Source organism: Lepeophtheirus salmonis, chromosome 6, assembly GCF_016086655.4.
Source record: "Lepeophtheirus salmonis chromosome 6, UVic_Lsal_1.4, whole genome shotgun sequence".
In the NCBI taxonomy this organism is placed as follows: domain Eukaryota; kingdom Metazoa; phylum Arthropoda; class Copepoda; order Siphonostomatoida; family Caligidae; genus Lepeophtheirus; species Lepeophtheirus salmonis.
The window spans coordinates 8221262-8236541 of record NC_052136.2 but is presented as its reverse complement, the minus strand read 5'-3'; the positions used below and the strand labels follow the sequence as shown (position 1 = coordinate 8236541).

Here is a 15280-nt window from a genome sequence, read left to right as displayed (position 1 = left end):
ATCATTTTGAAACGGATGTCTCAGTGTTCCTACGATCGATGATCTGATCAAGTCTTGGTCGAATTGTCTTAAACAGATCAAATGCATATTTTGTCAACTCTCCTCTCAGCGGTACTCACTAACATAAAAATACATTTTGTTATCAGCTCTCGATTTTCCTACTTTTTACGCCCCCCTCCCTTATCACTGTTCTGAACGTTGATTGATTGAACTCTTGCTAAACTGTGAACATTTACATTTTAATGGCTATTTATTGTTCTTGAGTAATAGTAATTCCACAGCTGGAAAGAATTGGCTAACAGCTACTAACTGATTTTGGGTAATTATTTCCATTTCTTTTTAGACACGGCGTTAACCGCAAACACAAAAATAACCCATATATTTGTTGTCAGCTGTCGATTCTATCTTCTCCCTTCATACGTCATGGCTATTTAATTTTTTTTTCTTCATAAATACACAAAATTAATAACTTATTCAATATACGCTGAACGCTAAAAATGAGATTTTAGCGTTCCGTTCCAATAGGTGATAGTAATCTCTAAGGCAGGGGTTCCCAAACTTTTCAGCCTGCGACCCCCAAAATAACAATGCCAGAGACTGGCGACCCCCAACAACACTGGAGGTGGATTATAATGTTGCGCACAGCCACGCGCACATGCACTATGCGTGCGTGCTTGTGCGTGTCTGTTCTCAGACAGCGCGCGCACACACAGGCCACGTGCCCCGCTCACTCGACCAGAGAGACGCACACAGTGAGATCAGAGCTCGTTCACGTGAAGCAGCCGATCAGTGACTGACTGCTTCTTAACAGTTGAAACAGTGAAAACACAGAGTCTCTCTGGTCACAGCTGCTCAGAGATCAGCGCCGCAGCTTCTTGAACAGAGCAGAAGCTACTGGTGGTTTGTACCGAGTTTCTGTGTCCGCCTCCAGTCCGACCTGCTCTCACGTTTAGTTTTAATATTTCGTCAACTAAAATATATCTTTTTAAGCTATTAGGCTGCAGCTATATAATATTATTTATTTCAAAATAGAGTGCTTTTATTTTATACATTTCATACATATACACACATATATGGGTAGCAATTTATTTCAAAATAGGCCTATACTTGCATAAAATTTTTAATAAAAAAAAAAAAAATTGTATTTGTTTTTTGGAATGCATTTCGCGACCCCGCATCTGTGTCTCGCGACCCCCGGGGGTCGCGACCGTTATATTTTGGGAACCCCTGCTCTAAGGGGTGTCGTCGTCCACGTGATAAGTATCCTCGAAACACGATAATGCAAATTCTGGTGGTATTTTTGAAATTGAAGAGGGACCTAAAGCCTCCACCCCTGCAGACGCCCCTCATATTAATATTCATGTTAATGTGAATGAACTATTGTTAGGTTTCGGTATGGAAATCCTAGACCGGTCTAAGACCGTTATATTTTTTGTTGGACCGAACTAATTCCGTTCTTCATAGAAATAATATAACTCATCATAACTACTCTATTACTCAAATATTATAATACAGTATCGAATAAATTAGTACGTAGATTTTAATAATATGTAATTTATTTTCAAAATGGTGAAGACATAATATGACAGTGATAGTTTGCGAGTGTATAAGATTTAAATAGCGGTTGGTGTGATTGACATATTTGGCTAACTACCAGATGATTTTGGGCCTTTTTTCTGTTTCTTTTTGGGATGAAAGGTTGCATGGTACAATACAGATAACGACGTGTAGAGTAACGTGGGTAACGATGAATACAATAAATCGTTCCTATATAATTCTAAAGATGGATTTGTCATTTGATATTGAATTTAAATGGATACAAGAAGGAACAATTACAAAAATCATCTCCCCTCAAACTATTATATGTTAAGAAATTGTAACAAAATATTCAATTTTATTTCAAAAAATATACTTCGGCCGACAGATTGTGCAAGTGGACAGCTGGTCCCTAAGGGGGATGAAAAACTCTCTCCACCACTATCCTGAGTATCAAGAACCTCTTCTAATATATTATAATATACCCAGGCCCACGGGTTGTGCAAGTGAACCACTCGTCTAAAAGGTGGATCCTTATCCACCAACACCGCTTCCCTGAGCAGCAAGGACACCTTTTAATATCTGATAATAACCCAGGCCCATAGGTTGTGCAAAAGAACATGAGATTTAAGAGGTGGATCTTTACCCATCGGCCATCGCTTCATTGAGCAATGAACATTAATGACCCCTTCTAATAGTCTAGAATATAACTCGGTCCATGGGTCGTGTAAGTGAACTTGTGCATGGAGAGCCCCATCACTCACAAGCTGAAGAATCATATGAGAGAGCCAATGGATACATTCAAGACATTGTTATGATGTGGCTACGTGACAACAAGACAAGTAAGTTAGCTAATGATAGTAGCTTCTTCAGTACGCAAAAAAAAATTACCTAAAGGAGGAGTTGTTATTCTTGTGGGGAGGTAAAACAACTGGTAAAGAATTATAGAAGGAATCAGGGAAACGTCATGGGGGTTCTGCCGATGCCATTAGCCAGACAGGCGTAATGACTCCAAAGACCGATATAAAAATAAAAGAAAATACGTTTGGGGAATGATTGACACCTGTTGTTCCCAGACAATTATCAGGGCGAGTGCTTGGGATGGAGAGGGCATCACATCTAAGAGAAAGGTGATGGCGGTAGATGGATCCATTGTGAACTGCAGTGAGGAAGCAATTGCACCAATTGAGGTTAGAGGTCAGTTACACGAGGTGAAGTGTCTTATAAAAAAAAAGTTAGTTGAAGGAGTGAAGGTGATTATTGGCAACTATATTCTGGGAAGGTACAAGGTTATTGACTATTGTGGACAAGAGAAGAGCAATGCTCCGAGCGTGCGCGTCGGTGAAGAACGAAGAGAGGTCGAAGAGTATTCGTGGGGAAAACTATGTAGTCAAATTCGAAGATGGAGAGTGGAAGGTTGAAGTGGGAGTGGAAGAAAGAACAGAGACTCAACAATGCAGTCGGCAGTATCCATCATAGGATTAAGGGAAAATTCGACCATGAGATAAATAAATGTAACCAAAACGGTTGGCTAGAAGCATAGCATTATTAAGTGCCGCTCTTTAGAGCGCCACTCCGAGCGCTGCTTTAAATTCTTGAGCGAAAGCGGGAGCGCGCTCATTCTTTGGAGTAATGAGCGAGATCGGGAGCGCGCTCGCCATTTCGGAAGAGCGAAAAATTGCTCGAATTTTTACTCATTTATGTAAATGCTGGATGTTTATTACTTAAATTGGGGAAATCAATTTATATTTAATGTAGATAAATTCTTAATCTTTCACACAGTTTATTTTTTTTTTCCAATCCAATGGGTGCCTACATTAATTATTAAAGCTCAGAAACACATATATTTATAGTATTAATTTTTTTTATCCTATTTCCTATTATCCTATTGTTAATTAATAAATTATACCTTGTTGAAGTTTAAAATTCATAGTGTCCATATTTTAATGGACCACTCGGCCAGTATGTATATATGTAGTAAAAAAGTAAATTGGGACTAAGACGTACCCGTCCTTTTTTTCGGTAAGTTTTTTTTTGTAAATTAATATGCGCATAATAATTATAATTATGTTAAAAAGAATATAAATTAAGTTTGTTTTACAATAAGCTGAGCCCTATGACTATAAGATAATATAAGTTAGATAGCCGAATTGTTTCTCTAGCAAATACTCTATCCGTAAATATTAGGGGACACTTCATACATAGTTTAAGAATGATATACTAGAGTAAATGTTCTCCTACTCTTGATTTTTTTTCTCCAAGATTGTTTGAATATTGACGAACCATATATGATTGATAATCATATATCATATATTATATGGTATTTTAATAAATGATAATGAAAATTTTTTTTAAATTGTGAGAAGAAAAATAATATGGTTTTTCCGACCACACTTTTCAGATTATAACCGTTTTGAGCTGCTTGAAACTTATTTTCAAAATCACGCAATATGTAAAAAATGTAAACAGAGCTAGCTAGTGTATGTGACGTAGCATAAAGAAGGAAAGGGCGCAATATATCTACTCTCTAGGAGGAAAATAGTGATTCTCATTAAGTAATTTGTTATTATTTATGCATAAGTATAACTCACTTGCGGGAGTTATGCATAAAAAAGGAATAATAATCTCGTGGGCATGTTTCACTTCCAAATACCGAAGAGGCGTTTAACTATAAAGCTGATTAGGACAGGGCCTGTGAGTATCAGTCTTGATTTTGAATCTGGTTAAAACTTTGGTTATTATTAAGGTAAATATAATTTCTAATTAATTAGAAGAATTTTGAAGAGTATCAGTATTATTTCAAATAATTTATTTGTTTATCTAGTCATGGGTGGAGCGAAGAAGTTGGTGTATCCGAGAGGATCCTTTTTGATCATACATGGAGATGATGGAAGTCTATTTTGGACCTGCAAAAGTAATCAGCATTTCTATGAAGGAATGAAAGATCTTAAAGTACTCTGGCTCGAGAAGAAGGCCTCAAAGGAAAATGAATGGGTTCTCACCTCTTCTGTGGACAGAGTCCCGGCTTCTTCCATCATAAGGAAATCCAAAATGAGTCGAGTTCAAGGAAATTCCTATTCCATGACTCTCTCAGAGCTAAAGAAGAATAAAGACTACGGTACTAAATTTGTTAAAGAACTAGGGGAGATTCCAGAACAAGACGAGGACACAAAGTCCCCCATCAAACCTAAACGATTCAAAAATGAAAAACAATCCAACAAGAAATCCACTAAAAAAAGCAAAGTATCTTCAAAAGTCAAGAGAGTCAAAGTAAAGATAGATAAAACGAATCCCAATTGGCGACTCAAACCTCGGGACCATGTCACTGTCTATGATTCAGATCCTTTTTTTGAGTCCAGTTCCATGGATTTCCCTTTCATTTCCACCACTCACCATAGTCGGCTTATCATTCGTTCAATATTACTCAAAGATAAGAAATTATTAAAATCGTTGATTGATGACAATGAAAAAGTAAGCTCGTTAACGATTCGCCGCTCCCTTGCTAATGACATGGTTCCCATGATGTACGCTATTATGGCTGAAGATAGAGACGCTATCAAAATCCTAGTTTCTAAAGAAGCATCAAACAAGTCAAGAGCTCCCTCACCTATTCAAATGATTGAAACAACATCTACTGGTATTTACAACTACAGATCTCTTGGTATTAAGAATATCCGTCAAATTGAAGCTTCTCGGGGTGGAAGAGAGGGAAATAATGCTCTAACAAAAGATGATACAAAATCAAAATCCGACTTATATACATTTATTCTATCTAAAAAATTAAGTGTTGATTTTGTTGAGTTTCTTATTGAAGAAAATGTTGTGCGTAAATTTCAATTTTGGCCCGTTATATCAAAAGCCTTTTTTAATGACAATCTCAAAATTGCCCTCTATTTATTCAAGAAACATATAAAATCATCAGAATTTACAGATCTTCACGTAGAAGCACTTACAGCAAAAGATTGGAAGAGAGGAACAAAAGGAATGAGGGAAACTAGTGTAATCAAGAAGGGTGATGAATCTATTACCCCTCTTCATCTTGCTTGTCTCAACCCAAATGTCAATGTATTAAAATCACTCCTATCTGTGTCATCCAATTTATGGATTGAAGATAGTCATAAAAGGTCTTTGATCCATTATGCAGCTGCTTGTACTAAAGGAATAGATGCTTTAAAATATCTATTTTCAAAGTCAGTAAGTTTGGAAGTTCCTGACAAAGAAGGCTATACTCCTCTTATCATAGCCTCCAATATAGAGAATGTTAAAGCAATGGAATTCATTATCTTGAATCTTTCTAAAGACAATGAGTTTGATAGTAAAGTTGGAATTGGAGGCGTAGATAGAGCTTTAAAAAACAGTTGGTGTCCAATTCATTTAGCTGCAGTAGACAGTAAATTTAAATCCCTTAAAGTTTTATTGAAACATAAGGCTAGGGTGGACAAGCCTTTAAATACCAAATATGGAAAACTTACTGCATTGATGTTAGCTTCTGGAATGGGAAATTTGGAAATGGTCAAGTTCCTTGTAGAACATGGTCAAGCAAAGGTAGAGGCATTAGACAAGTTTAAGCGTTCAGCATTGACTCATGCAGTGATGAATGGAGCCGCAAATGTAGCCTCATATTTACTTAAATTAGGGGCTGATCCTGATAGAAAAGATTCATCTGGAAATTCTAATTTGCACTATGCATGTGCTTATGGCTGGTATCATTGTGCTGTCGTCTTATTAGAAACTGGAGCAGTTCCGGATCCTGTAAACGAATGGAAAATATCTCCTTTAGCTATTGCTATTTTGAGAGGTCATCTAGGTCTGGGGCAATATATGCTTCAAATCCCTGGTGTTTGCACTAATTTCCAAGACGATAAAGGAAGGACATTGCTGATGGAACTCTTGCGCGTGTCTCAGCATACTTGCAATGATGAAATGTATTCTTATGCTACTTACTTAGTCGATCAATTGAAGATTAATCCATGCCTCTCTGATGTAGAGAATAAGAATGTGTTCCACTTTCTTGCGGAAAATTTAGACGCAAGAGTCCGTAACGTTAAGGATCTGGATGAAACATCCACGAGGAACGTACTTCGAATTTTTGACTTTTTGCTGGAAAAAGGTTGTAATTCATGTTTGGTTGATGAATTTGGACACTTACCTATCGACTATCTATTTAAATCAAGAAAAAACTATTCCCAGCCAAAGAATTACGACTTAATATCCAAGTTTTTGGATGCAATGAAAACGGATGTATCGAATATGAAACCCTTGGTCAATAATTCCTTGAAAACTTTGAATCTCTTCATTTATAATATAAATCTAAAATACATAAATGAAGAAAAAGTAATTTTTACGAAATTAATGGATTATTTATTTCTGTTAGATGCCAAAAATCTTATAGACATGGAGAAGTTTCGTCTAAATAATAGCAACCTATTATTTGACATATGTCGCATCTATGCCAATTTTCCAAGTATCAACCATAAAGATTTTGAAGGTTACTCAATATGTGCGTATAATTGTTTGTGGGAATTGGCAAGAGACATACTCAGCAATTTCTTGAAGAAATTTGAGCCAAATTTAAGAAAATCTGTTGAGAAAAATAAGCAAATCGGAGAAATATCCGCACATTCTATACTGTTGAATGCCAACAATGAACCACTGGTAAATCCTGAGAACTCATATTTTAAGCCTGCATTTGAAATTCTATGTGAATACGACAAAGATTTTGAGGCGATTGACTGTGACGGAATCACTTGTTTAATTAGGTCGATTCGTAGTAACAATATGGTTGAGTTTAAAAATTATATTGCTAAAGGTGCAAATATTTTTGCTGTTCATGAAGAGCTCAATCCTATGGTGTATGAAGAAGACAGAAAAGATGCTCAAGGACTTTGTTGTCGTGATCCACTAGTTGAAACAATTATTTCCGGAAATATGGAAATGTTTAACACTCTTTTAAAAGCTGGTGCCGTACTTCCAATCACGAAACTTCCAATTTATCCCATTTTCATTGTAGCCGTTGATAAAGTTATCAATGATAGAAATAACACAGACAGAATGGGCATACTAGAGCAAATACTTGCTTTATGTAAACTACAAAATGATACCACTGTTGATGGCTTTAATGCTTTACATCTTAGTATCAATAACTCAACGGATGATTTCAACATTAATTTGGAAATTGAATCATTGCTGTTCAAGTGTGGTGTTAATCCAGTTCTACAGGACAGTTTTGGTCGAATTCCTCTTCACTACGCCTTTATCAAAAATTATTTTAAAAAAAGTGTTAGATCGGAGTATAAGTTTATTCCTGGTAAGGGGAATAATTTATCACCTATTGATCCCATAGAAGTGGTTTCTATGACTATTGATGGTATGCAAGGGAAATTAGTGGATACAGTTGACGAGAATGGTTCAAGTCCTCTTCACTATGCTTCCTATAGAGGTTCCACGGTTTGTTGTATGCTTTTAGTTGATCACAATGCAGATATCAATCGAATGGATCGATTTGGAAACACTCCATTGGCTTATGCAATTATTGGAAAGCATGAAGCCACAACTATAACTCTCTTACAAAAAGGAGCTAATGTAAATTGTAAAGTACACATAAATCCATTTTTAATGGGATTCTCAGAAACTCAAATAGTCGAAAAAGATGTCAATCAATCCAATGCATTTAAATTTCTTCCATCACACTTTAAGAAACCTGCAAAATCACAATTTCCAATGACGTTATTTCAACTTTCTTTGTTAAATGGTTGGCTTGGCGTATCGTATCTTATTCTTGAGAGAATGGAAAAACATGGATTGAGAATTGCTGAGGCATTGGAGGTTGCATTTAAACTCAATAAACTGCAATTGGCCAAAAAGCTCACACTCAAACAATTGGACAACAGTAAGCTTTGTGAGCTAGTAGATAACAAACGGAACTTAATTTCTAGCATGATAAAAGTAGTTGGAAATTCTAGTAAGGATAATCTTCTTATTGAATTCATATTCAATCATCTGTATAAGGCTGGTAATAAGCTACAACATAAGGATATCTTTGGTTGTACTGTTCTTCATTATGGATGCCTTACCAACAATATCGACATCTTGAAACTAATTTTATCTTATTTTGAGAGCAAGCATATAATAAATGAAAAGGATAATAATGGGAGAACGCCTTTGGTTGCAACTCTGTGGAAGTGTCCGTTGGAGTCTTCTTTAGTACTGGTCAAAGAGCTTTTAAGCCGTGGAGCTGATCCTAATGTGTGTTGTAATTTCAAAAAATTCGATTACTTGCACAATGATAGTCATCCGTCTACTGTAAATTTGACTTATGAAGATATTCGAAATTCTGAGCTCATGGAATTGACTACTCCTCTCATTATTGCAATTAATTTTAAGTGTAGATCGTTGATTGACTTATTACTAGAACACGGAGTGGATGTCAACTTGCGCGATGGAAAAGGAAGAACGCCTCTCATGATTGCTGTAAAATCAAATGATCTTGATTTCATTAAGTATTTCTTGAATGCGAGTATTTCTCATATTGGAAGCAATCTTAATAATACTCCTCCTTTGTCAAAGAAGAGAAAATTTCAGAAAATCATGAAATTGGACATTCAGGCTAAAGATGTTGAAGGCTATAATGTAGGACATCATGCTTTGTTTAGAAACAGTCTTTTTGATGCATCACATGATAACGTAGAGGTTATTAAATTTTTGTTAGAAAACGGAACTGATTTTTTGGATACTCAAAACATGTCTAGTGTATCCGCGGTTAATATTGCTGAAAAAATGAGACTGAACGAAGTTTATAAATTACTTACTAAAGTTGATTTATGTCCTCCACATGTTAGTCACAATTTTTTGGAGTCAAACTTTCCCTACAACATCGTCAAGGATGCCCAAGCTATGTTTGACATATTATCAAATAAGTCATGTGATGAAAATAAGAAAGGAGACGAGTTAGACGATAATAAAAATCCTAGAAGTGTGACTGGTTTAACTTTGAAATCTGGTTTCTTATTTCAAGGCTATACTGCTCTTTTATCCAAAATTTGTGGTGATCATGGAGAATGGGGCATTTATAACTTTTATAGAATGCAAATCTGGAAAGATCAACTGAAGGAACTATATGTTCTCTTCACAAACTGGGGAAGATGGGGAGATGTTGGTAACTATCAAAATACACCCTTTGGAAGACCCGAGCAAGCAATTTGCGAATTTGAGAAAATTTTCAAAAGTAAAACTGGGAACGATTGGTCGAATAGACATGAATTTGTTCCAAAACTGAATAAGTATCGTCAACTTGATATTAAATCATTCATTAAAAAATCTAGACCTAAAATTATGTTTGATTTGATGACTGATTTACCTTCTAAGCTTCCGGAAGAAGTTCAAACTTCTATAAAACATATATCCAATGTCGCTATGTACAAGAATGCTTATTACAACTTAGGGATCGATGATCACGTTATACCATTTGGTCAAATTAGTAGAACAAATATCCAGAAAGCTAAAACTTTATTAGAAGAAATTCAGACTCTAATACTGGAGAAGAAGGGTTTAAAAGATATTAATGATGAACCGTCTAAAACACGTCTACATGGTATATATGCAGATATACAAAATAAAAGTAATGAATATTTCTATCTTATGCCGAAAAGAAATGTTTCTAATACTAAAATTGTTCCAATACTAACGGAATTTGTTCTCAATCTGAAATCCGTATTACCTCATACTTGTTGGAATTCGAATTTGCTGAGCGAGTTCTACTTGGCGCACAATACCGAAAGAAAGAAATAAATCCTTTGGATTATATTTATAATGCATTGTCTGTTGAACTTACTCCCATGAAAGCCGACGATTACATGAGTAATTTTATACTGAAATATATGTACAGATCCAATGGTGCTAAAAATAAACACCAAGTGGATGCAATATTTAAAGTCTCCAGGAAGGGGAATAACTCTATGGCAGTTGATGAATTCTCAGGGGCACCCCCAAAACTCTTGTGGCATGGTACGAAATGTATCAACTTATTAAGCATACTTAATGGCGGATTAGTTATTAATCCACCTTACGCGGAGCGATCCGGTGACACATTTGGAAGAGGAATCTACACAGCAGATGTTTACGACAAATCTTTCGGATACTGTGATCAAAATAGTAGATACTCTTATATGTTTCTTTGTAAAGCAGCTCTTGGAAAAACGTTTGAACGGGATGATTGGAGAAAGAATAATGAAAATTCAAAAGATGTATTTAATTCAACTTCAATTCTTGGTCTTTATGAGCCTTTGTCTCGAGATGAGTTGTATTTACGGAACGGTGTTCGTATACCAACGGGGAAAATAACTGAGCATGTTACTAACAAGTATCGTTGTTTCAACTACAATGAGTTTATTATTAAAGAAGAGAGTCGTCTATCTACCGACTATTTAGTAAGGATTAAAGTGTTATACTAACTGGGATTCAATAGTTTGATCGAAATGTACTAATAGGTGAATTAAAACGTCAGAAGAATGAGATTGGTAACATAATGTCTTTTTTTAATACGACATTGGTGGTGTAACGACAATCTTTTTGTTTGGATAATAATTGATCAGTAGCTCACTTCTGATTTGCTACTGAAGTATACCATATTTAAGGGAATTAAATTAAATGTGTTGTATTCGGCTATTGATATTGTCAATGCCTTTTTATATAGTTAGTAATGTGTTTACTATGACTATTTTAATAGTATGATTAATTTGTAATATTTACTTTAAAATAATTATGTTAAATGTCTACTCTGGACTATTGTTAGGTCATTTAAAGAATATTAATATAATGATACCAATTATATTTTTTCAATTAAATTTATATCCTATGCATTATGTTTTTTTAATGCTGGCTTTCGGAATCATAATTAAAAAATATAATACCTCGATACAAAAACAATCTTGAACAAAATTTAGTAAAAGAAAAAAATAAACATATTTCGGCCAATTACCGATTTTTTATTCAAATTTCTTCTATAAGTTGATATGCCTAAGCATGGATTACTTAACATCTGGATAGACACACGCCACGCAATCTCATTATTAGAACTTTTTAAATAATTCATTCTTAAAAAGAAATATCTATTCTTAATATGTGATGAATCATGAACGCAGAGATAGGGACTTATCTGATCGTCCATTGAAAACTCTCATTTGTGATTTAAGTAATCAATCATGGAACTGTTAATTGAATGGTGAAAGATTTTGTGGGAAAATTTCATGTTTTGTTTGTGAAACTTGAAAGAATCCTCCAAAAGCAATGATTCAATTCTGTCGAAGAAGAAGCTTTTATACAAGATTTCCTTTTATTCCTTTCAAATCAAACTATTAATTGCAGATCGCCTTACTAATGAGTATGGAGGAAGGACCTCTTATTAAGCCACATCGAAACAAGACATTTTTTGGAGGAATATCCATAACATAGTTTGTTAGTTCCTTCGCAGTTCATCATATTTATCTTGTATTGGAGCAGACATCTTTTACTTCAGGACTTGAATGACTCACGCAACCTATTAAAAGTGTGTGCCTCTTTAGTTAGGCAGGTTATGAACCTTGATGGCGGTACCATCAAATTGTCAGTCTTACAATTAGACGTTTTTTTTTGTTTCTTCAAAAAAAAAAAAAATATATTTATATATATGCTTTTTTCTTATCGAAAAGTACTGTGGGAATTTTTTTTTTCAGCTTACTATTCTTCATGAACCAAACTACCAATCTGTATAAATTATGTTTTGTTTCAATAGCTCTAACACATTCAAAATCAACTTTCTAAAATAAGTTTATTTTTAAACGGTCAAATGTACAGCTACGTTTTTAATTAAGTATGACATTAATACAGTAGACTTACCTTTATATCTATTATTTTGTCAATTTCCAGATATCTCCCTTAAAATACAGATATGATACAAAATACTTTACGCTTTTCTCTATCAACTAGCAAAATTTGCTTAAATTATTTCAGCTGAAATAAAAATTGTTGCACTTACAAAATGTTGTTTCGTAATCATCAATTTAGTAGGCTACAAGACATAGAAAACATATTTTTATATAATGCTACGAATACATTCTTCTGTCAGCTACAACTTTGTGTAGAAAAAATAGTTTAAATAATACATACAATATTACTTTTTTTAAATTCGTCTTTAAAAAAAAAGTTAATTTTCGGACATCTCCGGTAAATTACAGGTATGATCCGGAGAACTTTAGGTGTTTGTCTATAAACCATGAAAATTTTACAAAATTCTTTGTGCTGATATCGACATTATAGGACTTAGAAAAATTTGATTTTTTATAACATATTCAGTTTGATGACGACAAGATAGAGAATAGTACATTTGTCTATGAATACTAATAAATTGTTTTTACCCTCTACAACTCTTTTTTAGAAAAAAATCATTTTAAATAGCTTTAATACATTCAAAATCGAAATTTCACTTTGTAAATTTGTGTTTTAAAAAAGATTAATTTTCTTCAACTTCCGGACACTTACGGGCAAAATTTAGTAACGGTTAGACTTTTGTCGATCAAGTGGTATAATTTTATAAAATTATATCCACTGATATAGCCATTATTGGACTGGTGACATTTTGTTTCCTAACCCTGGTACTATATCAAGTGGGATCTTATTTCTATCTTATACCTTTTTATATATAGAAGAAGATGAAAGAAGTGAGGGATATATTAAGTCATTTATGAACATTTTTCAATACATTTATATTAATAAGAGAATATATCTATATCATTATGTTAATATTACGTATGTTTATATATTTAATAAATAAAAAAAAGGGATTTATACTAGAAACTTAAGAATATTAAATGAAAATCAAATAATAAGTATAAATCATATAATTTGTAATCACTGATCCAATAGCTCCAAAAACACATATTTATTTTCTAATTTTTGTATGGCAGAATCTCAATTCAATCTATTGTTTTATATATCCGGATACATAGTCTCTTCCATCATTAAGTTTGTCAAAATTAAAGATTGCGAATGCAATTTTTTTTTTTTTTTCTGAGAAATCAATAACTCATGGTGTTGAATTTTCTGGCCAAAAGCGAGATCCCATCGGTACTTTGCAATTCTACTCTTAACTGAATCAAAACAATTATATGCTAAATAAATAAATTTCAATAATATAAAAAGAAAAAACATTTAAAAGGACCATCTGGATATCATCATGAATGTAATAAATATTAACACTATATGATTAGAAATTAAGAAAAATTGATAATTATGAGTCAAGAGCGGGTAATTCAGAAAAGCTTGGAAATTTACAACAAAATATTAAAACATCAATATTTCCTTCCATTGCAGAACTTAGTACTTATATTTTTATGAAATGTTTGCAAATAAATTATTGATAGATGTTATTGTTACCTTTAAAACCGTTCTAATTTCATCTGTATCTTCTCTTTTATCTAATTTTCTTACGTTTTTTTTTTTTTTTTCTTGAAGAAGAAAGAAATACTTGAAATTATTTAAAAAAGGAGAAGTTTTGTCGTCAAAAGGTCCTCAAAATATAGAAGGAGTTATTGCAGTAAAGATGGAATCAAGGATAATCATAAGAAAAAGGCAGAAATTATGCGTTCTAAATGAGTGCGCAAACACTTCAGTGAACCTACCTATATAAGAAACACATATATAATATATAATTAGTAAATGCATATTTCATACTACTTTAAATCCATAAAAGATGACCGATTATTGATACTATTAATAAGACAGTACTTTACAAACATATAATTTATATATATAACTTATCAAATAATAATAAGGACAATAAGACAAGGGAAGAAGAAGATAGAATTTACACTGTACAATTTTTTTTAATGTTCCTTTAATTGGTTACATGGAATTTCTCTGATTAAGTATAAGTAAACATTATAGTATTACAATTACTCCATCTCACCTAAGAATCTTTTGATGAAATCCATATAAATATAGTAGTATATTTCTATCTCTAGAAATCACCGGTTCGCGAACGCACTCACATAAAGTTCAAGAGAACAAGTCCCGAGCTTGCTGTCCATGAACTATGGTGATTCCATAAATCCATGTACAATTTAAGGTTACACATAAAAATAAAATTAATTTTCCATAAACCCTCAATTTTTTTTCTATTTAACCTCAGCTACTCAATTATGAATTTTTTTTTCTCTAAGACAATGAAAACAGGTGCCGACGAGAGTTTAAAGTCAATTCGATGATTTGATTGTATTATGGACTGAGAAATTTACATTCAAATGAAGATTACACAAAAAATATTTAATATAATTGTATTTTAACTACCGTTTCCTCCTGTTATATGTCTAATCCTACCCTGTGCCATGGTCCATGTCTCCCACTTCCCCCTATCATGTTGCTTGGGCGTTGAATTATTTTAAAATTTTGAAACTTATGACAGTTTTTGTAGGATATATCCTCACTCTCCTCTATATGTATCAGTAATAAAATTGGAATGCTCAGAATTGGAATTAATTTTGTGACTTGTATACAATACCAAATACCTTTCGTAAAATAGATTTTTAATTTGTTGTTCTAGTTTAAACTTTTTCATCACTATATGTAGTTCCATGATTACAAGGACGTCGTGCAAAAAACCTCGAATCCTCATTGTAACTCCATACATTTTTGCCATTTTTATCAGCGATCCAGGATTTAGTATCAATGGTAAATACTTTATCCCATAGTTTATCACAATACAAATCAACGC

At 33.4% G+C, this 15280-nt stretch overlaps 1 protein-coding gene across 1 annotated transcript; it reads left to right on the top strand.

Annotated features, from left to right (window-relative positions):
• The first annotated feature begins 4016 nt into the window (after positions 1 to 4016).
• On the top strand, positions 4017 to 11457 carry LOC121119364 (poly [ADP-ribose] polymerase tankyrase-like). Its single transcript, XM_040714014.2, is given in 3 exon segments — positions 4017 to 4282; positions 4361 to 10221; positions 10224 to 11457. Coding segments are annotated over 2 exon segments (6621 nt in total). The 5' UTR covers positions 4017 to 4282; positions 4361 to 4362; the 3' UTR covers positions 10986 to 11457.
• The last annotated feature ends 3823 nt before the right edge of the window (positions 11458 to 15280 follow it).